Below are 26,163 nucleotides of genomic sequence, written 5' to 3' on the forward strand. Positions count from 1 at the left end.
TGAGGAGTTGTCAGGCTGTCTTGTAATTGCTCAATCCATTTCACATAGAAAAAGCCTCATGCTCTCAGGTCTCTGGCAAGGTGTGAGATCAATGAAGTGTTTCTAAATGTCAGCCAGCTCCTAGCAGTGGGAACAAGCCATTGATGAGCTGGGGCAAGGCAGACAAGCCTGTGGTTTGGAATAAAACAGCCCCATCCATTGTTTCTTTCCAGGATCTAGCACAAAATAGAGGTGAAAAATTACATGTGTTTTACCAGGAACAAACTCTCTGCTTCCCTATGGTGATATCTTCTAAAACATTCAGGACCTTCATTTGTACAGTAAAGCAAGATTTCATTTTGCATCCTCGTGGTGCATCTCAGGACAGGGCTCTGAGACCCAAGGTTGGTTAAGTAGTTACTCAGGAGTATGAATGGGAAGTCCCAAACAACAGGAAGCGTGCTTGAGGAAATAGAGCTTGTGTTGCCAAAAGGCTTGACAACAATATAGCTGTCAGTAGCTTAGCTGGAAAACTAATTTGGGTTTGGGTTTTTTGCAGGGAGTGTAATTGGAGCCATGCTCCTGAAAATGGGTTTGTGCAGTGCAGTTCTGCTGCAGTCCTAACACAGAATAGTGACTTGAAGTAAAATTGCAGCAATTCTCTACTCCTCGACACCTTCATTTTCCAACCATACAGTACTAGGGCTTGTACCAAGGTCCTGTACAATGGTTACACTTATGGGAGAGCTGAAACAAGTCACCTTGTCGCTCAGCACCTCCTGTGGGGTGACGCAGGCCAGAGAGGTTTGTGAATGCAAAGCACCGCGGAACATTGTGATGTTCAAAGACCATGTGAAAAGCTGGAAATGCCTCTGTACAGGGATGTTGCTTCTTTTTGCCTTTGTGCTGTTCTCACCAATGTGCTGCATCTGATGACATCAAACGAGAGAAGCTGGTTTTACACCTAGGTTGGCAAACGTCTCACCAGTGTGCTGGTAATTATTACTTTCCTGCTAGCAAACAGACATTAGGAAATGGTCAAACTTAACCATAGAATGCCATTTACTTGGGGAGATGAGAAGTACAGTAACTTTTTCTCAGGGCTCTTGCAAATATTTTCATGATGCTTTTTTGTTTGAGAATAGTATCAAGTAATGAAGTATTCTGCTAATTTTCATAGAATCATTCCAGTCAGAAAAGGCTTCTAAGATCATTAAGTCCAACCGTCAACCTATCACAACCATGAACTTTTAACACACAATGGCATATTTCTAAGCATTTAATTCATTTCTAAAATAATTCAGAATAACTTTGGCACAGAATTTGCACGTTTAGAAACATGCGTATGGTGAGGGGATGTGTTATGGTTTTATGTTTGAGGCTCCAGTCTCTTTGGGGGCGTGGGTTTTTTAACTCTCAATACACCACATGATGTTATGATGTGTAATATCAATAATACAATAAAAATCATAAAACCATAACAGGATGTGAGGAGCACAGGGCTTATGAGGAGAGGCTGAGGGAGCTGGGATCGTTCAGTCTGGAGGAGGCTCAGGGGAGAATTTATTGCTCTCTTATTACTGCCTGAAGGGAGATTGTAGTGAGCTGGGGGTTGGCCTCTTCTCTTGTAACTGGTGATCGGATGAGAGGGAATGGTTTCAAGTTGCACCAGGGGAGATTCAGACTGGATGTTAGAAAATCCTTCTTTGAAAAAGTGGTCAGGTGCTGGAATGGGCAGCCCAGGGAAGTGGTGGGGTCACTGACCCTGGAGGTGTTCAAGAAACGTTTAGACATTATTTTGAGGAATATGGTTTAGAGAAGAGGAACGTGGTTTAGAGAGAACTATTGGTGATATGTGTACAGTTGGACTGGGTGATCTGCTAGGTCCTTTCCAACCTCGATGATTCTATGATTCTTTGAAAATTCAGCAAGAAGTGATTTTATTGTAAGCAACAGTAAGCATGTAAGTTTGACCTCAACAAAATACCACTTGCATAGCTCAGATTATTTTCTGTCATTCATTCCTGAATGGTATTTTCTTGAAGGTTCGTATTTCCAATGAAATTACCTGTTGTATGTGGCCAACATTATTTGAAGTGACACAGAGTAATTCACAGCACTGTTCTGACTCAGTGTCGTTGGGGGACAGTTGGGCTGGATCCGGAAACCAAGGGAATGGCTTGGGTTGGAAGGGACCTCAAAGATCATTTTTAGTTCAAAATCCCCTGCCATGAGTAGGATTGCCAACCACTAGATTAAGCACTAGGTCTAAGAGGAATGGTTTGAAACTAAGATAGGGGAGATATTAGATATTAGGAGGAAGTTTTTCACTCAGAGGGTGGTGATGCACTGGAACAGGTTGCCCAGGGAGCCTGTGGATGCTCCATCCCTTGAGGCATTCAAGGCAAGGCTGGATGTGGCTCTGCAGCCTGGTCTAGTGATTGGTGACCCTGCTCATGACAAGATGAACGAGATCTTTGAGATTCTTTTCAACCCAGGCCATTCTGTGATTCTGCGATCAGTTTCTACCATCCCCAAATGCTTTTCCCTTTCATCCCATACTGTGTCCTATGCCCCGAAGCAGGCAGAAACATGCTCTGGTGTTGGTTCGTCTAGGTGGGTTTCACACCTGGATTCAGGCTGAGGCTGTCCTGGGACAGCCAAGGGAATCAGAGAAGGTAGCTTTTCTTCTGAATCCTTATTTCGCATTTTCATCTGCCCTTATGCCCCTGTGCTTGAGGATGTGGGCTCTGATGGGCTGATGACTCCCCAGGACTGGACAGGAAGCAGCCAGGCAGGGTATTATTTGGGCTTCCCCACCGGTCTTTTTGTGCTCCTCTGTGGTGTGCAGCTGAGATTTCTTCACATTAGCTAATGAAAGCAATGAGAATACATTGCTTTTCTAGGTGGATTTATTTTAAAAAAGTATTTCCTGAAGGTGTTACTAGTTTTTGTATATTAGCCTGTTGTACAAATGTGATTTTATCCTTATCTGTTTATTCCAAGTTGGCAAGGACCAAAGACTTCCTTCAGATTTTGCAATACAAGTAGAAGGAAAAAAATGGCATTTCTTTTCCTTCTTTCCATAATGCAAGGAAACAATGAACACAGTCAGTTGCAGTGGATTAGTCTCAGGATATTTTATTCCAGTTTATAAAACCTAGACAAAAGGCTAAGCTTTGCCCTCCTTTATGACCATGGGGTCGCACTGGAACCAGTCCTGCACTTAGACCACGAAGGAACCTGCCTCACCTTTGATCTTGCCTGAGAAGTGCGATTTTGCATTTTCTCTGCATTGTATGCCACTGTGTATTGCAAGTTCGCTGCAGAATTAAGTTATCCAAGCATGTCCAAGGGTATTTTACATGAGGACAAGGGTATACGTAGGAAGCAGGAGGAAGTAGGAAGGAAGCAGGAGAAATCCAGACTGCAGATAAGACCTTAAGCACCCAGTAGCTTAAGGTAGCTTAACCTGCTAACAACGGACAAAGCTAGGCACAGGCACACTGCTGTTCAACCCCATTTAACTCTCAGTGCATCATAGCTGAGCAGGGCTGGGCACGTCATTTAAACCTCCACATCTTAAGTTCCCAGAAATTGTTCCTGGGTCCAGCGCCAAAACGACCTGTTTGCAGATATGTGAATGCCAAGGTCACGGTGAGTTGTGTTGAGAAAACCGTGACTGGTTGCACACTGTTTCTTTGCGGTAACTTAAATTGACTAGTGCAGATAGTATAGGGAGGTGAAACAACTTCCGCAGATGAGGCTTGTGGGCATTAGCCCCGTGTCGGGTCTCACGTCAACAGCAAATATAGGGCTGCTGCTTTGGCATTGCCCTGCTCTTCTGGCACAGTGCTGGGTCTCAGATGCAGCAGAAGCTTCAGTGCAAGGAAGAAAGAAAATTCTGATCTCTGGGTTGGATCTAACTTGTGTTAAGAACGGAATAAAATGGGCCTCATCCAAGTCACAGCCAAGTCGATGAAAACTTTTTTTATTCATTTCAGCGTGCCTTTTCCTCAGGCCGTAAATCATATTTATAGTCCCCAGAGCCTTTCTGTCAGGATATATTTTTATATATATATTTTTTTCCTATTCTGAGTGCCCATAGGAAACATGAGCGTTCATAAGAAAACGGAAATAGCGAGAATTAAAATAGAGTATGTGGTGTGCATTTCCACACTGGAGAAGGGCCATGGGAGTTGTGCTTTTTTCTCACCTTTGCCCTGTGCTATAACAGGTGGTATGATTAGCAGTTTGGAGTCACTGCAGTGCACTGTGTAAACACACCATTCTTTTTTTTTTAATTCTAAATATAAAGATCAGTTAAAAAAAAATAAAAATCTAGTGAAATGGATGTTTATTCTGGAGGCTGCAATTGTGTTCTCTTATGAACAATACCCCATTTTATAGGTTTTTCCAAGGAAGGCCCTCTCCTTCCTCTGCTTAAAAATAGCTGAAGAACAGCAACTGTGTTTACAAACAGTGACTTGGCTCAGCATTAACAGCAGGAGGGGTTCAACCCTCCAACATTGCAGCTTTTGAATTATCCGACCCGTAAATGGAGAATCGATCTGCTTCTGGGACTTGGCACCACTCTGGGAGGTTTGAGGCTGTGTTTTTGTTTAGACTAGCAACTGCCTCCATACCAATAAAGTAAACACGTTTGGGACTTCACTCTAGCACAGAGGCCAACTGGCGTGGACAGGGCTGTTAAAATCCCATTCTTACTCTCCAAGGCACGGTGACATTATACTTTGTGCCTTTAGGGATGCGAATCCCAAATGGTACCCAGGGAGGTCTCTGGCTAGCACCAAAACTCATCACAGATCACTTTGGAATGTTCATTTTAGAGACAGGCACACAGGATTGCTCTCCGCAGTGTAATTCACTGCCTGAGCAGCCTGGGTTAATAAAGCCTTTTGTTATCCATGTTGACCTGCTTGTCAGCCTTGGTTGCATTTGTTTGGTCCAAGCTGCAAATAAATCTCAGGGCATTTGGCAAGCATTGACTAACCATGTGGCACGCACTGCCCATCACGGAGGAGAAACTTGGAGTAGAGCAATGGGGTTCACAACCACGATCTGAAGCTCCTGCTTTCAGGTTTGGCTCTACAGAACTTGGGAAATATTTAAACAACACCTCTAAAAAAATGTGCTGTTTCTATGTCCAGCCCTTTGGAAAAGCAGTTTGGCCTCAGGGTGTCTCCTTGCAGATCCCCAAGAGAAGAGGCAGCAGCCTCTTTCCTTCATCTGGGGAAACCTCAGCTCTGGGGTTGAAATGGGAGGAATCCTATGAGGAGCAGTTTAATATGGGAATTGCTGCTGGTGTTTTGCTCTTTCTTTGCTGGCTGGACTCCTGAAGTTAAGTCCATGAGATTTTGTTTGCTGGGCTTTTGCTTTTTCACAAATTGCACATATTCTAATGCAGACTCTTCTCCAGTGTTTTTCCTCATTTATATTTTTTGTTTTAGTCTAGAGAATGTTGATGAAGCGATGGCACTTTAGGGGCCTTTTTTTGCAAAGATCCAAATTAAAAAAAAAACACAAGACATTTTCTTTCCATGAAACAGTGGCATTATGGGAGGAAGGGATCCATTTTTCAGCTTTTAGGGACTTGGTGCTTGTTTAAATCTCCACTCCGGGCTGCTCAGTAACCCCACTCCCTGCCTGATTGGAATCTCAGGGGAACCTGCGAGATCAAAAGCTGGCCATACCTAGCCTGCCTTGGCAGTAAGAGGGAAAATAACAATAATCCATGCAAAACAAAGGCCATTTATCCTTTAACTTCTCCCATCTGTCCTAGAACATATGAGCTTTTCTTGCTTGGCTTTCTCTGAATCAAAAATTCAGCCCCAGTGCTTAGGAAATGGAGCTGGTTGGGGGAGAAAGAGAAAGGAACCAGTTCCTCTTCCTGTTCCTCCTTTCCCTCCTCTGGCACTTTTTGTTCAGCTGGATCACGTTATGCATACTTGGCGTATCTGGTGGCTATCAAGGTCAGCCTAAGGGAATAAGGTGTTTCATTGCTATTCAAATGAGTGAACTGTAATTCAAACAAGGCCAGAGAGCTGCAGCTCACTCAATATAAAGGGACTCAATGTCCACAGGTCGATGTTCTGCCCTTTCGGAAATTTCAGCCTGAAACTCCTTGGTATGCATGTAGGGCAGCTGAAGTCATACCTAGTGCTGCATTGAGGGCTCAGAACTTTTGGGATGGGCAGTGAAAAGCATGGAAACTCTGACATCTGTTTTTCTGTCTTTTTATGTGTGTGTGTCTCCAGGCTGCAAACTTCTCTGTATGGCTTAAATGGACATAAAAGTATGTCTCTGTGCTGGAATATACATCCCCGGATGATCTGATCCTTGGTGAACTAACGTCAAGGAAAAAAAGAACCACGTTCTGCTTTCTACAAGTTTGTGTCCTTTAACTAATGGCTTGCTCCTGCACAGAAAAACTGGAACTTGGAAGGACAAGGATCTGTCTTTGTTGAAGCCATAGTGGGAGAGACTTCCAAACATCGTGAGGAGGGGAAAAGAAAAACCCAGCTTTGCCTTTTTTAAGCCTGTCTGAGGAAAACAAAGCTTCTTCCCCCATGGACGGATGTACTGGAGTCGGTAGGTGCAGCCTAGGCCCCAGGTGGTGACTGACCTTGTTGCCTTAGCTTCCCCCCACGTCGAGTTCCACCAGCGGCAGGATGGTCACCGTCAGGAAAAGGAATGTGAAGGTCTTCACATTCGCCTTCGTGTTCATCACGGTGATGTCGTTCCTGCTGAACTACAAGCACCAGGTGACCATGACAACTTGGGATCCTAAACATATCATCAGTCAGTTTTCTGAGCAAGTCCGAAAACTCATCAAATATCCTAGGAGGCCGTGCAGCTGTAGCACCTGTATTTCCGAGCTGGGACATTCCCTCTGGTTCGACCAGAGGTTTAACTCAACTATGCAACCTTTCCTGACCTCACAAAATGCCTTGATCCCAGAGGACAGCTACAGGTGGTGGCTGGTAAGTGGAAGGAGTGCTGGCCTGGAGGCGGCCTGTCCTTGGCATGCTGTGATTTAAGGCCTCCAGTGATGCTGAGCAGATAGTGGGGGATAATTCTTGCTGTGGTCCGAGCTGACCAGACAGTCAGAATTGGGAGAAAATGAGTGTTTTTTCTGTTGTTTACCATACAGGTAAACATGTTAATGTGCTTCAAGTTGAAGAGTGGTCTGTTGGAGCATGTCCAGAGGAGGGTCACAAATATGATCTGAGGGATGGAACACCTTCCCTATGAGGACAGGATGAGAGAGCTGGGGCTTTTCAACCTGGAAAAGAGAAGGCTCCAGGGAGACCTGTGGGCAGCCTTTTGATAGCAAAAGCGGGGCTATAAGAAAAAAAGGATCAGATTTGTTAGCAGGGTCTGCTGTGAGAGGACAGGCGCAAGTGGCTTCAAACTTCAAAAGAGAAGTGATTTTAAATTGGATGTAAAAAAACGTCTTTTGCTGTAAGGATAGTGAAGCACTGGAACAGGCTGCCCAGAGCAGCAGTGGATGTCCCATCCCTGGAGACATTCAAGGTCAGGCTGAGCAGGGCTCTGAGCAACCTGATCTAGCTGTAGGTGTCCCTGCTCAGTGCAGGGGGGGGGTTGGACTAGATGACCTTTAAAAGTCACTTCCAACTCAAACGATTCTATGATTCTGTGAAATACCCTGGCAGAGCTAGGGATTTGCAAACCTCAGTATTACCTTTTCCTCCCTTCTTGTTGTAAAGAGAAGAATTTGTAATGCAGCTTATTATGCTTCAGGTGGTAAAAAAAAAAAGGCCTTTTGCCTTTTTGTTAAGGCAGCAAAGCCGACTTACTGGGAAGTGTGTAATTCGTCTGGGGCTCTCCCGACTGTAAGACATGTAAATAATTAGCAGGATTAAACAGAAAATGATTAATTCTAGGTGTGTGTGAGCACGGGCTGCATTATTGCTGGTGGCATAAAACAGCTCTGAAAGGCACATGGGCACATAGCGGGTTACCGGGAGGGAGCAGCCCATAAGTGTCCTCGGGGCTGGGTGGTGCAAAGATCTGGATCTGAGCATCATGAATGCTGGTGGATATTTTGTTCCAGAAACACAGGAGGGAAGAAGGCGTTTCCTGATGGTTTGTCTAATTGAAGCCCCTTTTGTGTTTTCTTGAAATGAGATCTTGTGTTAAATGAGTTGCTGATGGCCCCTGCTGCCCAGCTGCTAAAGCACAGGCTCTGGCTGGTTTCGTGATAAGTTGCTTCCCTGCTCATCAGAAGAAAAGTAGTTTCACAGTGCTTTTCTTTGAACACACAGCTGTCTACAACTTGGTCCCCCGTGCACAGCCCTTAATGTGGAATTAAGTTGGACGTTCATGTGCACACTGGGGGGGTTCAAGTCTCAGAGGAGGTGTCAGATGCTGCAGAAACAATGCTGCATCTCATTTATCTCTTCTCACTTCATTGCCTGTTGTATTTTCTGGTGGAAAATAGCTGCCAGTAAACTGCATTGTTTAACCGTTGCGTAACATAGATCCTCATTTTATGAAAAAGCCCACTTTGAGTTTTTTATTTCCAGCTCTTTCATTCTTTCACCTGCTCTTTTGCCATGATATCTGTCTCCAGTCACTCATGTATTTTCCTGCTGCCTTCATATACTCTTCTTTCTGGTCTCCCTATTTCTCAGCTGGGCTGTGCCAGGTCTATTTAGTAAGATGACAAGATCAAGTTCTGCACTCAGACCCAGCTTTGATTTAAACATGAGGCTTGAATGCATTCTCTCTTTAAAATAAAAGTTAAAAAAAAAAAGGAAGACAGATTGGGACTTTCAGTACTAAATTTCTGATTCTTGTTCTTGTAAAGAAACTGAAAGAGAAAAAACACAAATATCTAACATGAGTTTCACTTGAAATAGATATTTGGAGAGGAGGGTTCTTTTTCAGCTAGATGAAAAATTAGAGATCTTCAGGACAGTCCAAAACTTCTTCTTTCCTTTTGCTAACTTCAGGTCTGTCTAACTGTATTTTTAGTGGCTTTTTTTTCATTTTTTAAATTCAGGTCAAGTCCAAAGAGAATGCACTATTTCAGAACACAAAATCAAGGCAACTTTTTCTTCAATGGAAGATTTTTACACTTTCTCCACTAATTTTTTTTTTCAGTCAGAACTTGCCTTCAACCAGAACATGTGAAATGTTTTGGTGCCACCCAAAACTACTTTGTTTACAGGAAATAGCGATGCATTGAAAACACTTGCCCTAATCTAATGTTAAATGGTGGAGGAACCCTGCAGCTCCTGGTTGCAGCCAGTCTGAGTAGCCCTTTCTGAGACGGTCTGAGTTGTTTCTACAATTAGTATGTCCCAGGTGCATCCTGTCTGAGCTCCTTTTCTGCTGTTCAGTTTTAGTCTCATTATTCAAGTTTATTCAGAGATTTCAGCCAGTCTTAAAGAAAACATTGCTCATGGCCTCATTTTACGGTCACTCGGTTTGCTAACTCAGTGATTTGTGATTTTTTACTATATTTGTACTTAAAAGATGAAGCATGAGGAGATCTGAAATTGCTAGTTTTTACTTAAACTTAATTTCAAGGCAGAAATGCTTGCAGGACAGACTCCAAATAGTATGATGCTTTCATTACCCTGTAATTGAGAGGAGGGTGAATGCACTGGAACTCTTGTGTTGTAAGGCTATGACTCTGGTATAATGGGAAGACCCATGTAATATGGGCTAAACAAATGCAGAGCCCTTGCTGGAGAGGGGCTGTCAAGCTTAGTCCACCCTCCCTTTTTATTAACACTGCTGCTGAAGTTATGAATTGGGATTATTCAGCCAAATGCTAACATGGCATAAGTATCCCTCCACTTCTAGCAAGGCCATAACTGATTTCAGAGCCTAATAACAAAATTTGGAGATGAAGTGACGTGTGGGGCCAAAGAGCAGGATTATTTGGCTTCCTTACAACTCTTTGCATGGTTACTAGTCTCCTTCATGTGTTTGTAGAATATATGACGAGCTTGGTGGAATGTGGCTTTTGGAGGGAAATACTCTTGCTGTATATGAAGGTCCAAAAACCTGCCTGGTTGTGCCTGTGTTAACAAAAACAAGGAGCTTCTTGGCTCAACTGTTACTTGCTTTTCATTTTCTTAAATCTACCTAGAAGATTTCCTTCCCTTCCCTTCCCTTCCCTTCCCTTCCCTTCCCTTCCCTTCCCTTCCCTTCCCTTCCCTTCCCTTCCCTTCCCTTCCCTTCCCTTCCCTTCCCTTCCCTTCCCTTCCCTTCCCTTCCCTTCCCTTCCCTTCCCTTCCCTTCCCTTCCCTTCCCTTCCCTTCCCTTCCCTTCCCTTCCCTTCCCTTCCCTTCCCTTCCCTTCCCTTCCCTTCCCTTCCCTTCCCTTCCCTTCCCTTCCCTTCCCCCTGCCCCCCTCCCAGTGTCCCTCTGTCTTTCTGTCCATCTGCCTTTACTCATCTTGCATTTCAGAGACTGTCAGTCTCAGTGTTTGGAAGCTGGCAGCTTATGCCAGGTGCTGCATGTCTTCCTATTTTATCTCCCACTCTTCTGAATAACAAGCTCACTTTCAAGTTTTCCATTGTGCTGTGAAGCAAATACCACGGACAATCCCACTGAGTTCAGTAACCCACATATAAGGAACTGGGACAAAAAATACATGCTGTAACATGGCATAGCGTTTATTTATAGTTTTCTTGCTTTGTTCTGAAAGTTTTTCTTCATTGTTTTTAGTGATCAGAGAGTATAAAAAATGCAAAATTGGAACTTGCTGTTCTAAATTCCACATGACTCTGCTTGAGCTGATGGATTAAAGCTCTAAGTAAAATCAGGCTCAGAGTTTGCTGGCAATTTTACCTGCAGCACATTGTTCATCAGCTTCCACATTATAACAGTTTTTGTCTTGAGTCTTACGATATTTGAGGGGGGTTGTTTTATTTTTTTTTCCTTTTTTTTTTTTTTTAGAAAGCCCCGCTTCTGGGGACATTTGATTAGCATATCTAAAAGAAAATGTTAGCTTTTAGGCCTTGTGACTATAAGAAAAAGCTTAATGTGTGGCTTAAAGATATCCTCACCAGAGACTGAATAAAAGGGCAACCCCACCACGTGCACGTGGAAGCTGCTCTTATTTTTAAGACAGTATCAGAGCTACTTGGCACCTGAGTCATACATTTTGAATGCTCTTTGTAGAAAATTTATCCAAATACTTTGATCTCAAGAAATCTTTAAAACTGGGACACCGTCTGTGTTGCTTGAAATGCAATACCAAGGGCTCACTGCCTCGAAGGCAGCGTGTTCCCTTCAGAAGGGAAAGCCAAATGCAGTCCCAGTGCCTGTATGTTCTCAGTGTGACCTGGTGTCATCCTGCTTGGGTGCAAGCCCAGTGTTCAGACCAGGCTTGGACATGCTGAGAGAAAGACACTGAACTTGTATTCCCGCTTACCCCCGCCAGCAGCCCTTTGTGTGTCCAGCTGGTCTGCAACACCAGGTCCTCCTGTGGTGAGGATAGATGGATTTGAAAGTGCTTTGAGCTTCTGAGCTGCAGAAGCATCTTGCAGCCAGAAACACAAGCACACAGAGCTGGCAGAGGTGGGGTCTTTGCTCTTCTGGAGGTGGCTTGTACCAGCCGTGGAAGCTGGAAGTCATACAGTTTGGCATACACACATTACTGTGTGCTATTTACATAATATATGCACATTACAGTTATATTTGAAAATGCATATTTTATGACAGACACAAATCATTACACAAAGCCAACCCAAACCCTTGAAAGCCCCTATATTCTTCCCCTAAATCTTTTTGATGCATAGTAATTGTGGGACATTAAGTATAACAATAATAATGTCATATTTTCCAGACCAAGGGGACATTTTTAAAATTGATGATCTCCTTTTAACCTTTCCTTCGGTCTGCAAAATGGAGATTACCTGCGTTTGCCCCATCAGGCTGTTGCTAGGATTAATCTTTGCACAATGTCTTACGACTGGAACGTGCTGCCTGAGTGTTAATGCCTCCAAACTGCTGCAGGAAGGCAATTAGTAGCTGTGCAAAAGAGGTTCTCATGGGACTTATTCTCTATCTTTTAGAGACAGTTAAAAAAAATTAAAAAAAAGGGAAAAGCATTGAAAAACAGTATTTCTGCACTTACTTCTCAAAGCTGCCTGGCAACGTTATTGCAAAAGGGCTGCCCCAAATGTGCCTCTAGACCCACACGTATGGCTTTCCACCACCAAGGTTGTGTCCTGACCCATGCTTGGCACATTTCCATTTCCATCTAAGTTAACCAGGATATTTTCTACATGCTAATGTATTGGGATTTTGAAGGTGTCAAACTTAGAATCATGGAATCATTAAGGCTGGAAAAGACCACTAAGGCCATCTAGTCCGACTATCAACCCATCACTGCTATGCCCACTAAACCATGACACTCAGTGACACATCTACATGGTTCTTGAAAACTGTCAGGGACAGTAATTCCACCACCTCCCTGAGCAGCCTGTTCCAATTCATTACTGCTCTTTTGGAGAAGAAATTTTTCCTAATATCCAACCTGAACTATCCAAATTCTCCATGGATGCAGGATGCACAAGCAGCAGGACACATTCCCTTCCAGACTCTCTTATCTTTAGCTTCATCCTCACTGCTTCAGGCTATTAGCTCTGAGCAGCCTTGGTTGAATTCACGTCCTCCCCTTAGTTAAGTTTTGAGTATTGAATTTAGTAATACTTGGTATCATCAGTGGTGGTGTGATGGTACCAGAGAGCCTAGGGAACCGTCTGAGAAGTTTATAAAAACAGTAAATCCCAAGGTCTCTGGTCTCTCATTCTTGGAGGGCTAGAGATGACCTACGGATATTTGATACATGGACATAAGTCAGGTTAAGATTCCTTTTGAACTTGGGAAGATATTTAACTGCACGATTAGACAAGGCTGTTGATTGCAAAGACCTTGGAAAAAAACTGATTTCACCAAGGACACAAGGACACAGTGTTCAGATATTCCAACGCATTTAAGCCTGTTTCCAGCAGCTATGTCCATACCTGTATCCCTGGTACCTACAGCACTCAGAGGGAAAATCACATCCTGGCTGAGCTCCAGGCAGCACCGGGCTGCCTTCTGCACTGCCAGGGTTTACATGGCTCTGCTTTGCATGAGTTGTTCATTTATGGGAAATGCCAAACTGGTGGGAGATTGTTAAAATGACTTTATCTACTTTATGACGAAAGGTTGAGGGAACTGGGCTTGTTTAGCCTGGAGAAGAGAAGGCTCTGGGGAGACTTCATTGTGGCCTTCCAATACTCAAACAGAGCTTATAAACAGGAGGGGGAATGATTTTTTACATAGGTTTATGGTGATAGGATAAGGGAGAATGGTTTTAAACTAAGACAGGGGAGATTTAGGTTGGATGTGAGGAGGAAGCTTTTCACTCAGAGGATGATGTCACACTGGAACAGGTTGTCCAGAGAGGTTGTGGATGCCCCATCCCTGGAGGTATTCAAGGCAAGGATAAATGTGGCTCTTTGCAGCCTGGTCTAGTGGTTGGTGACCCTGCCCATGGCAGGGGGGGTTGAAACTAGATGGTCTTTGAGGTCCTTTTCAAAGCAGGCCATTCTATGATGCTCCAAAAAAAAAAAAAAGACAAATATTTGGCGTGGGAAAGTGGCTTGTTATTATAATGCAATTAAAATAGATGTTTTCAAGAAGTCAAATAAACATTGTGAAATAAGGTACTTGGCTGCATATTACATCTGACGTTTTGAAAGAGATTTGCCATAGAGTTAACTATCTTTATTGCCTGTTCTGCTTTGTACTGCTGAAAAGTCAAAGACTAATCAGTTCTGATTGAAGATTAGCTCTGGTCTTGAAAAACAGAGTCCAATCAGATAATCACTGAGGAAATGAAAACAGCGGTTTTAATGAGGGACTGGCGTTTTCTGAACAGATGTTCTGTTCTAAGTTCTTGTCCTGCTTAAAGTCTTTGGGGTCTATAAAGCCAGTACTAATTTCTGCTGGAGAAATTCTCTATAACTAACAGATCTGAGGAGAAGTGGTGACCTGCCTTCTGCCTGAGCTTGGTGACCATGTTTTAACCCAATTGCATTGCAGTTTCTCTAGGCTGATAGCAGTGTGACAGAAAGGCACATCAGATCTCAGTTCTATGCAAATGGAGGTGCCTCTGTAATGCTTAGTATCACCTTCATGTACCAAGCACAACTAAGTGCTACTGTTCATTTCCTTCACTGATGCTATCATTCTGTCTGAAAAGGCAGTTTAACATAAAAAGATGGCTCAGGTGCTTAGGATTTTCCTAAAATTACTTTCTTTATCTGAATTTTGTTGGGCAAAATGCTTTCAAGAATAGATTTTTATTTTCCCTAGATTGTTCTTTAAAATGTTTTGAAGCAATGTTTGGCGGTTTTCTCTTTCATTTCTTAAAGGCATTTAAAGTCAGTTCAATCTTTTCAGAGTAAGGAGTGTGGAAATGATTTGCATGCGTGTGTTCAGATAACTTAAAACAAGTTCCTTCTTCAAAAATTGGATTTTTCTGCGTTATACACCTGATGCTGCATTCTGTGATATCTATCAAAAGCCCCCATTTATTGTGAAGGCTGCAGGATTAGGCTAACATTAAGTGGCTTGCATATAGTCAGATTAGTTCTGAAAATTAGGTTAGACTGGGCTCATAAGGAACACACAAGTTTAGATGTGTGAGTGTATGCTTATAACGTCCTCCACACAAATGTAGGAGAAAATGACTCTTCGTATTTAAATAATCAAACTGTCCATAGAGTACTGACATATAATAATGACAGTGCTCGTCTGGGCATCCTAATTACCTTTTAGCTGTAGGTGCAGCTGTTTGGTTGCTTGGCCTGGCTTTTCTAATGTACTGTTCCCAAAGTGGGTCAAAGGAATAACGTGAAGGTGTGAGTTACTGTTAGTAATGCAGACAGAAGAAGGCAGTGCCTTTTTCAGTGATGCTACGTTCGCTGTCAGTTCTCACCATTGCCCAATGGACTCAGCTGTAATAGCTCAAGCCCTTGGTCTCATCTCTGCCAGTGTTCAGCGTCAGCTGCAAGCTGAGACAATAATGGATGGTATCTTCAGCTCAGCAAAAGTTTTGTGCTGACTTCTTTTAATAGAGGACCACCTCATGCAGACCCTACATGAATGTATAGCTTAGCAGTGGTTAGCAGGAAGATGAAGTTGTTGCCAGGTGAAGGAGGAACTAAAAGAGGGGAGATTTAGGTTAGATGCAAGGGAAATTTTTCACTGAGAGGGTGGTGAGGTGCTGACACAGGCTGCCCAGAGGAGCTGTGGCTGCCCCATCCCTGGTGGTGTTCAGGCCAGGTTGGATGGAGCCCTGGACAGCCTGAGCTGGTGAGTGGCAGCTCTGCACAGAGCAGGAGGTGGGAACTGGATGACCTTTGAGATCCCTTCCAACCCAGTCCTTTTCATGATTCTACGATGAATTTGTTAGGTAAGATTTCTTTATTTCCTTTGTTCTGAACCATTGGCCTTTGTTGTAGCTCTGAGCTCCATGAACTTGTTGTTCAGTTCAGTGCAAATAAGCTTTCTTTACTTAGATCTGCAAGGAGACAACGCATAATGTTGCTGATCAAACAGAATTTACAGTCGTAGTTCCTTATGTGTGCGTAGAAAGAGGAGAGCAGATTTACAGTTCCTGGTACAGGTGAGAGAAATGCATCAAAACTAAAGCCAAATCACCCCAGGGCATTGCCAGGAGTCGTGGGAAAAGGCATTTTTCCTCCCTCCCTCCCTGACTTTCCTTGCCTTGGACCTGCAGAGCAAGGGCAGGGCCTTTTGACGGATGCTGTCTTGGAGCCATTCTCCTTTAGGGAGCTTTCTGTACTGCTTGTAAGCGATACCACAGGTGTGGGCAGTGCTTTGTGTGAGCATGCCAGCACTCCCAACCTTTTTAGCAACCCAGAATCCCAGAAAGGGAGTGAGTGTAACATCACCTGCCCTGTGCCTTGCTCATGCCTTCACCATCCGGCCATTGTTTCCACCACGCACCATGGAATTGACACAAAGAGTTTCCCTCCATGGCAACAGACACAGTGACCAAGGTGCGGGGTGGTTTTCTTCATCCTTGAAAACATTTTTAGATGGTTTTACATCTCCAGCTCTCAGGGTTAACTCTACTTTACCATATTGCACAAGCATCTGGTTTCTCTGCAGTTCAAAAGGACAGAAGTGAAAAGTCACCTTCCCACTTCTGGCATATGCCAAAACTTGAGGGAAGGGTGTCCATGGCTACTCTCATTGGCTCAGCCCTATTTCTTTACTCCATTAGGTTCCCTTGGGCTGTTTTATCCTTCCTAGAAGGGTTAAAAGCAACGTTATACATGTCTTAACAGATGATATCTAGCCCAAGGCAGTACAAGGCTTTGAGACTCCAGAAGAACTTTAATTCTGCTAGGGTCAGCCTTGAGGAGAATGGATGATCTGTTCTACTATGGCTAGATAGAGACTGAGGACATAAGGCAGTTAATGGAAAAGGAGGAGAAAAAGGAAAGCAAATTAAAAAAAAAAAGAAAAAAAAGTAAATGGGAAAGAATTTTCCATGTTTTTCCTTCACATTTGAAGCTCCCATCTGAAACCTTGCAACACACACTATGGGAGACAGTGTCTGCAGCAGCATGAGCAAAAGTGGGCTTTGGGAACACATTTGAAGTCATATCTAGCTCAGAGAAAAGCTGGCTACACTAGTATAGTGGTAACCTGGAGTGATTTTTCTCCCTCACAGAAACTGCAAGGAGAGAAATCTCCGAAGAATATTAATGATACTCTTAAGGAATTGTTTGAGATCATTCCTGGGGATGGGGACCCACTGCAGGAGCGAGGCACTTTGACATGCAGACGATGTGCTGTCGTGGGCAACTCTGGCAACCTTCGTCAGTCTCAGTATGGCCAAGATATTGACTCCCACGACTTTGTGCTCAGGTAAGCAGGCACCTCCTCAGCTCTAGAGCTCTTTTGTTTTAAGATTCACTGTTTCTTAGGGGGTACAAGAGTGCAAAAAAGATTTCAGGGGCTATCTAGTGGCACAACCTCTCTGGGCAGCCTGTTCTAGTGCTCCATCACCCTCACTATGAGGAAGTTCCCATGCACATTTGTGCTGAACTTACTATGCTTCAGTTTGTGACCATTTCCCCTTGTCCTATCACCTGACGCTGCTGAGAAGAGTCCAGCCTCATCCCTTTGCCTCCCACACCTTAGGTATTTATAGAAATGGATCACATCTTCTCTGAGTCTTCTTTTTTCAAGGCTGAACAGCCCCAGGTCTCTCAGCCTCTCCTCATAAGGGAGGTGTTCCACGTCCTTTATCATCTTTGTGGCCCTCCGCTGAACTCTTTCCAGGAGATCCCTGACTTTTTTGTACCAAGGAGCCCAGAACTGGACAGAGTACTCCAGGTGAGGCCTCACCAGGGCAGAGTAGAGGGGGAGGATCACCTCCCTTGACCTACTGGCCACACTCTTTCTAATGCATCCCAGGATCCCTTTGGCTTTCTTGGCCACCAGGGTACACTGCTGGCTCATGGTCAACCTGTCATCCACCAGGGTCCCCAAGTCCCTCTCCTCAGAGTTCTTCTCCAGCAGGTCATTCCCTTCTTGTTTTAGTCCAGAAGGATAGCTTGACCTGACTTGGATTTAAATAAGTGTTGGTACTGTAACTTATTCTGCACTGTTCATAATTGCTTGTGTTTTAAAAAAATCCCTGAAAAAGCAGTAATTTTGGGTAAACATTGTCTCTGTAGCTAGTGCTTACAAATGGTATTTTGTACACATAACTGACTGTATCAGATCTTACTTTCTTGCACTGATTCACTTATAAGCAGTGGTCGGTTGAGAAGGCCAAAGTCACTCAGCTGCAGAGAGGAGACAGCTTAATGGCTAGAGCTACTTTGTTAGAGGTCACATCACCTCTGTCTTTTGTGCCAATGAGTGTTGTCTATTTTTTCCTGCTGAAAGACAAGGAGATGTGAGGTAGGCAGAGTGAATCACCCAGAGGGCAGTCAGGATATCTGTGCTAAGTTCACCTTGCCAAGCTGTCAGGAGGAACATTCTTGACCACGGTTGTCCAACACATTCTCCAGCTCTACACTGCACCTGACAGTGCAGCACAATTCAGGGAGCCTTGAGGGCAGGTCAGAAGGCCTTGAATGGAGGAACTGCTACTGAAAATACAGTGTGTGAAATTATGCTTTCAGAAAGAGTGTAATGTTTAGCTGGAAGCAGTTGAAAGTGAGTCAATAGAATATCAGCACTATTTGAACTGCTAGGCCAATTTAAGCTGCTTGGTTTTTGATGTGGCTTGGATACCTAGATGTGTTTGATAATTATTTCAGAGATTGCTTCCTTCATTTGAGTGCTTTGCCCTCAGCCACAAATACCTTCCCAAAGGCAGTCAGCCAACCAGACCTTCACATACATGAAGGGAAGTGAAGAGCACCCCACCTTAATCCCACAGGTTGTAAATGTATGGCAGTGGATGTGCATCTGTGCTTAACCCTATGTCCCTTATTTTGGAGACCACCCTATTCCTTTGTGGACTTTCTTACCTTGCCTGGCCTACATTTCCAAAATCTTTATAGAAAAGCCTGGCAGGCTCTGCTGGAATCAAAATTGTGTTTTGTTTTTCTTTTTATAGTAACTAAGGGGAAGTGTGTTTCTGCTCTGAGGCTTTACCCTTCCCATAGCTGTGCATCCCTGGGAGAGGGGAAACTGTCTGTGATTTGAAACTTCCCGTGCCAGTCTCTGACTTAGAATCATAGAATCATAGAACCCTTAGAATTAGAAGGGACCTTTCAAGATCATCTAGTCCAAATCCCCTGTAGTGAACAGGGACATGCCCAGCTAGATCAAGTTGCCTAGAGCCTGATCCAGCGTTGCCTTGAAAGTCTTCAGGAACGGGCTATCTGACACTTCTTCGGGCAACAGTGCCTCACCCCCTTACTGGGAAAGGCTTCTCCCTTATTTGTGATTTCTAGCTTAGATGTCTCAAACCACATCCGAATGAATAGCACAAGGTTTTAGGATTTGTTAAAGAAACTTGTGCTGAGGAGGTTACCCCTCCATGTGCTAATCCATCAAATGAAATCTGTTGACCTGCCTGTGCTCTGGCAATAGATCCTAGTGTAGGAAAGAGCCTAAGATGACACCCTTCTTTTCATACACTGTGTATCCATGTCACTTTTACTTGTTGAACTGTTCATTTTCTTGGCAAAAGGAAATCCCAATCCTTCCTGTTGAGGCTGTGTGCTGCCTTTTCCTGTGCCTGCCAACCTTTGCTGTAGGTGTGGGGCACAGACCTGAGGGCAGGTTGTGTCCATAACTGAGGTGCAGTCCTTGGCTTTGTCTTCAAAGAAAACATGCTGTGAATAACATACTTCAGATTGACTAATCTCAATGTAGAAATGGAGGACTTCTCATACTTTGTATTTTTTAAAGATTACAATGAGGATCCCTAAAGCTGGCAAGGAAGAGACAACTCTGCAACAAGCCCACACAGGTCAGCAGGATGTTCCACCTATGTTAATAACTCTCTTTGAGGAAATTAGAAGAAATTTAACTACTTCACCTTGGGGAGCACTGCAAAAACATAACCTGGTATAAACTTGCTAAAGAGTTGTATCTCCCTGTTAGCAGTGGCTGCAGCAGAATGTTATCCAGCAGTGTATAATGCTGACCATCGTTTCTTCAGTGACATCCTTCCTTGTCCTCCTGCCAGGAGCTGAACTTCTGTCTCTGCAGGAAGAGAACAGGGCAACAGAGAAACTTATTTTGCTCCAAGCTGATTTGAGGGTTTCTCCTGGTATTGTACTGTACCATGGAGACATGCAAGGTCCATAGGGTTCTCTGATGTGCAGACTGGATATGAAGCAGATATTATCAGGCTTTGAAGCTGGTTTTGTAGTGCTCCTTGTTCCCTAGATAGATGATCAAAGATGAGGAAGTGAAGGATTTGGCTGCAGATCCTGCATTTGCTACTGAGAATTTGGTGCTTTCTCATGAGAGGACCACAAGGAGTATTTGCTGCTTCTCGTCACAAATGATTACCTTCACCCTAGATATCCAGATACATCTGTACAAATGGGGTAAATGAAACTGCATGAAGTTAAGTTGATGGATTTGAGGGCAGTAATTTTCTCATGTACATAGGTGTAATTAGTACATTAAATAGGGTGAGAGGATATGTGTCCTGATGGGCCCAGAGTTCTGTTGACTAACTCTCTGCTGACTGTAGAGAGGACCCAGGGACATGCTCAGAGGGACACCTTCTTGGTAGACAAACCCAGCTGCACACAAAAGCCTATCCTTTGTTTGCTTTTAATTTATCCACTATGAATGATGATCACTTCAGCCACCTAGGGATCCTTACACCTTAAGAGCCTACATACATCACTCTCTTAAGATGTGGGAAAATTTTCCTGCCACTCCAAGCAAGAAAAATCACGTTTGCACATGTCTAATTCATTTTGCACTTTCTCACTCTCTTACTTCTTGTTTTTGCGCTGTAGAATGAACCGTGCACCCACCATTGGCTACGAATCAGATGTTGGGAGCAAGACCACCCACCACTTTGTTTATCCCGAGAGCTACAAAGAGCTGGCAGAAAATGTGAGCATGATTGTGATCCCCTTCAAAACCCTGGACCTGCGCTGGATTGTCACCGCTCTCACCACAGGCACTATCAACTTGTGAGTAAGAGCAGTCCCAAGTGGACAGGCAGAAGGATGGGTGCTGTGAGGATCTGTGAAGGTCCCCTATGAGTTAGTCAGAGGTGGGGATTTGCCCATCTACTTTGGACACCTACTTCTTCCCAGTCTTCCCAGGAAGGCCCTGAGGGCTAAACACTTCTCTGAAGAGAAGCCATACCCATCTGTAGGAATGTTGGATCCATGTGGGAGCACTATTTTGCTCTGAGGCTCACTCTCAGGATAGAGAGCCCCTTCAAATTCTCTCACTTCCTCCGCTCTTTCTCATGCTCTCACCCCTTCCTTTCTACCTGCTTCATTCGGAGAGCAAAGCCACCATTTGAGCTTATCTGTGTGGAGTTACTTTAGTTTCCTGATGGGAAATTGGCTCAAATCCAGGCGCTTTGGGTCAAATCCATATCAGAGTTCAAATGTACAGTGGAGGTCAGAGATGTGGTGGGATCAGATCTGTAGCTGATTGCAGGTCTGAGATCTGAGGGGGCCTTCAGTATAGGTTGCAGCAGGAAGGAAAAATGGAAAATGAGAACTTGACTGTACTTACCAGCTGTTACCTGAGCAGTTTTGATCCGATCTAGATTTTACAGCAGAGAAAGAGCAATCCTACCTCCACCCTTCTCAAAAGATAAGCTCTTCCTCCTTTGTGTGACTCAGAGCCACATGGCTCAGAGCAGAGAGAGCTGGAAATGTCTCATCCGGCCCTGAATGCTCAGGTCAGCTCCCTCCTGGCTAGGTTGGTGTCCTCCTCTGTCTTGGGATTCTGTTTCTGAATCTGACCAGAGAAACTCAGAATCACATAACCATGGAATGGTTTGAGTTGAAGGGGTCTTATAGCTCTACCCTTCTGCCATGAGCAGGGCTGCCACTCACCAACTCAGGCTGCCCAGGGCCCCATCCAACCTGGCCTTGAACACCTCCAGGGGTGCGGTATTCACAGCTTCTCTGGGCAGCCTGTGCCAGGGCCTCACCACCCTCTGAGTAAAGAACTTCCTCCTAATATCTAACCTAGATCTCCCTTCTTTTAGTTTAAAACAATTCCTCCTTGTTTTCCTCCTAACACGTGCCCTCTTTCAGTTTAAATCCCTTACCCTGTCACTACATGCCTTTGTAAAATGTCCCTCTCCAGCATTTCTGATCATCCTCATGACCACCTCTGGACCTGATCCAACAGGCCCATGTTCTCTCGTGCTGGAGGCTCCTGCAGTATTCCAGGTGGAGTCTCATGAGAGCAGAGGTGGGGTCTCACAGCCTGCCAGAATGGATTTTCAGGGAGAGCAAAGAATAATTGTTCCAAGTGAAGAAGAAGCAAATCTCACCTGTCCTAGGACTTTCAGTGGGGAAGAGTGGCGATGTAAGAGGTAGTATTTGGGTTTGGGTTTGGCATAGATGAAGACAGAGAGTTACTCTGTGCATCCTTGACTAGCTTATTTTCATTTTCATGCCCTGTTCCCTGAATTTGCCTCAGATAACCCCACTGAAAGCCATGAACTTCTGCTCAACTTCCCCACAACTGAGGGGCAACATCTTTGCACAGTCAGGTGTCTCAGGATGGCATGGCACATGGTGACTGGGAGCCATGCAGAGGAGACAGCATTGTTTCATGTGGCACTTGTGTGATTTAGCCTTAAAATAACACATTTTACGTGGCAACAACGTGTCACAATGAGATCTGTTCTTTCTTCTTTATGAGTGCTTTCAGATTGAAGTGCGGTTTTGGCTTCACTAGAATTAGAAATGTGAACAAAGCATATGTTTCTTCTGGATGCTTGCTAGCAGATTCTTTCCTCCTATAAGATGACTTTTCCTAATCCAGAGAATGAAATAGGTGATATTTGTACTGTGCATGAGGTTAACTGATGGCTGTAAAGCCACGACCTTGTAGGATTTCTTTACACAGACAACAAGAGCAGATCAGATTGTTTTATGCCAAGGAAAAATATTTTAAGGCATTTCAACTTTTGTCCCAGTCTGAGAGTCTCAGAAGATGAAAAACTTGCAAAAATACATTCCTCCTGACTGGAGATTAGACCTCCTTTGCATTTCTAAGGAAAATGTTTTGATGGGACAATAAATAGATTTTTAATTCTTTTTTAATATATTTTTCTTCTAGCAAATGCATTTTTTATTTTCCTTCCCTTATCATTAACACTCTTTTAATTAGTAATAAATGTGATTTAGTTTCTTTTAGCCTCTTTTTTAGTCGCCAGCTCTTAATATGTCCAGTCATAAGTTGTCTCAAAAGAAAAATCAATTTTCAGAACACAGTCATAACTCAGATAAATCAGCCCACTTAGAAAATCAGCTAAAATATATTACTGACCTTTTTTGTATGGCTTAATTTGTTTCTCTCATAAGCTAAAGGCTGAAAAACTCTGGCCTTAAGCCTGGATCCCAGTCCTATCAGGAAGCAAAGGAAGGCTCCCAGCTGCTTTCAGTGGCCTTTGAATGAATCCCCTTGCTGCATCTTTGTCAAATATATGTCTGTGCTGGGAGGAGGAGCTTGGTGGCAGCCAGTTCATAGAGTCATTGAATCATTATGGTTGGAAAAGAACATTAAAATCATCTAGTCCAACCATCAAACCATCAACTGTTGCTGTTAGCATCACCCATCTTTGTTTCTGTGACTGTCAGTGCTCTGTACCCAAACTGCAAAGCCATTCCTATCTTCTGTGGAGTATTTACCCTTCAGAGGTCGCAGTGGGGGGTAGAGTTGAGTGAGCCCTTGCCTGGCTGGGACATATAATTGGTTAACTACAAGTCAGTAACAGGAATTAGAAATTAGCACATTAAGGGAAAAATATCTCTGCTTAGTAAGTTGCAGGATATATATTTATAATTAGATTGTATGAATAGGTTGGTAAGCAGCTGGTGTAAATCAGTATGTCTTTATCACACGGAAGAAATAACAGTATTTTAAGATTTTTGCCATACTTATAGCAGGGCAATTGCATGATTAATAAGTTAGCACATGCTGGATAATAAAATCAGACAGTCATAAGCACACAAATCATAACAATACGTTAAACAGAATTTTAGACTAATGGTATAAACTTCTGAGGATGCATTAGTCATAATGTCAGATATAGTGTATAAGGAAACTTCTGACAGCACATTGGTGAAAGAGAGAGAGAGTCAAATAAAAGTAAAACCATCTGAAATGTGGTATTTTGAAAGAGGAGAAAAGTTTGTCTCCTTACTCCATGTGCATTAGACATTATATATTGCACCTAGGATGTGTAGTATCATCCAAGGTTGGATTAGCAGCACTCATAGTTAAAAAAGGTAGGCACCACTGTTGGGTAGACTTTTATGCAGTGTTTTATTTTCTGTGATATATTCATGTGAAATAATAAACTCCTAAGACTCAAATCTGAGTCAGCTTATCCACCTCCCAGCAGCATAATCACAGAATTATTCAATGGCTTGGGTTGGAAGGGACCCCAAGGATCATCAAGTTCCAACCCCCCCTGCCACAAACAGGGCCACCAACCTCCAGATTATATTATGATGTTATTATTGTGTTATTATTGTTATATTTCATTCTTCTTTTTTTTACCGTCCAAAAGAAAAGCGAAACAGCAGATATTCCTATAATTGATGGCCAGTTGACTTCTACCACTTGATTGAGGGATGTCCTATTACAGAGTAGGTCTCTAGGACTGATCTATTTGCTGAAGGATCACAAGCATTCTGGCTGTTGAGTAACCTGGATTTTACATAAGTTTAATAGTGAAGGTCTCCACTTGGCTTCAAGCACAGTGCTGTTGTGCCAGTACTCTATGCAGTTGTAAAAGATTCTGCAGCAGGTTTTGGGTATTGCTTCTAAAAATGTATATATAGATGTCCCATGGTTAGCAAGACTTAACTTTTCGCCTGACAAGAGCTGCTGGAGTCTCAAGGGTGGATTAGGGCTGTCTGCCAATATTTATCTTGAACTCTTCAACTGAGCCTGGCCAGGTGCCTATGAAATACAGTGTCCTTGTTTCCTCTACATCACTGTCACCTTTCTGGAAAAGATTGACTGTTTATTTATGTAATAATGAGATTTTATCAACAAGGAAGCCCTTTCTGTCCTCTTAAATCACAAAAAGGTTCATCAAGCTTGCTTCTAATGATCAGGGTCAAGCAAGGAAGCAGGTACAGGGGCAGATTTGCTGGCAGCAGACTGAGAAGTCTGCTTGGGTGTCCCTTTCTCCATAAGCACTGACAAACCCTGTGCATGTATCGTGTCACACTTGGCAGGGACTGGAACCCACCTGTCCCCTCTCCCATTGCATCCAGCCCAGAGTAGTCATCTCAGGTCAGAGTTCACAGAAGTAGTTAAGGAAGTGAGGACATAGCCATTTTCTCCACTGGATTACCAAAAATCACACATAAATATTTAGATTACAGTAATGGAAGGTTCACAGCCTCTGTGTAATAAGTATACAGGGTGCATTTCAAGATACACTCCAATTAAAAGTCCAGTTCATCTGATATTCCTCACTTTACAACCGTGGGGAGATGTTTCTTTCAGCACTTGTGATGAGCTGTGCAATCCCAGCATGTGCTGTTCATGGGACACAGAGAAGTAAAGGCATGTTTTGTTTTGAGACATGACTCGTGATTTCAAGTCAGTCATAAGGTATGATCTGAAAGGTTTACACTGGGGAACTGCTGGCAGCCATCTGCATCCCCCTGGGAGGCAAGGAATAGCTTGGTGGTGAGGGGCTGTGTGCTGGGATGCCCGAGTTGCACATAACTGCAGAAATGAGCTCTGCTACAGCCTACTCTGAAAATAGTGCTCTAGCTACAAGTATTAGGAGGGGAAAAGTCTCCCCCTGGTGGCTTTTCTGCTGTGAAATTAAATGAAGGCCTGTTGTCAGTGTGCAAAAGCTGCAAAAGTAATGGTCCAAGAATGAGAAGTCATAAGCTTTGTGTAATAGTGACTGTGTAGTATATGCTCCACTACATCCTTGATGTTCCAATGTCAGTAATTACCTCGATTTTTTTTCCAAACAATGTCTTTCTATAAACCTTGCTTTAATAAAAACTCAGTCTTTGTTTTTTTTTTTCGTGCTTTATTACTTAATTGCAGCCTCATTTTCCAACCACTTACTGAATGTGTTACTTTCAAATTATTTGGATGTATTACTTTATGTGAAGAATATTTGTTCTCTCTTTGGAAATACCTAACATTAATATGTGCTGACTTTTTACTAATGTTGGTAGCTTTTGCTTTTGTTTTTTCTTTTTACAGCACATATGTTCCTGTTCCACGGAAAATCAAAGTCAAAAAAGAAAAGGTGAGCAATGCTGGTCTGTTAATTTGTTTTGCTGATTTATCTGTAGATCTTTTGCATCCTTGGTTGACTGCAGGAATCCAAGGAAGTCTTTCACATCATGAAAATTGCAAGCAAAATACTCATTTTTTACAAGACTTAGCTAAGTGAAAGCTTTAGCTTCCATGG

The 26,163-nt window shown here is 43.4% G+C and overlaps 1 protein-coding gene across 1 annotated transcript in view; it reads left to right on the forward strand.

Moving 5' to 3' along the window:
- ST3GAL1 (ST3 beta-galactoside alpha-2,3-sialyltransferase 1) overlaps positions 1–26,163 on the forward strand; it is a 72,180-nt gene that overhangs the window by 41,044 nt on the left and 4,973 nt on the right. Inside the window, exons 2-5 of the mRNA XM_065752572.1 lie at positions 6,258–6,983; positions 16,744–16,940; positions 20,519–20,698; positions 25,953–25,998. Of these exons, the coding sequence (XP_065608644.1) occupies positions 6,672–6,983; positions 16,744–16,940; positions 20,519–20,698; positions 25,953–25,998 (735 nt within the window). The 5' untranslated portion in view covers positions 6,258–6,671. The remainder of the gene's footprint in view (positions 1–6,257; positions 6,984–16,743; positions 16,941–20,518; positions 20,699–25,952; positions 25,999–26,163) is intronic.

This window comes from Cyrtonyx montezumae, unplaced genomic scaffold, assembly GCF_038088225.1.
Source record: "Cyrtonyx montezumae isolate F1298 unplaced genomic scaffold, pur_monq_1.0 scaffold_8, whole genome shotgun sequence".
NCBI classification, from domain to species: Eukaryota; Metazoa; Chordata; class Aves; order Galliformes; family Odontophoridae; genus Cyrtonyx; species Cyrtonyx montezumae.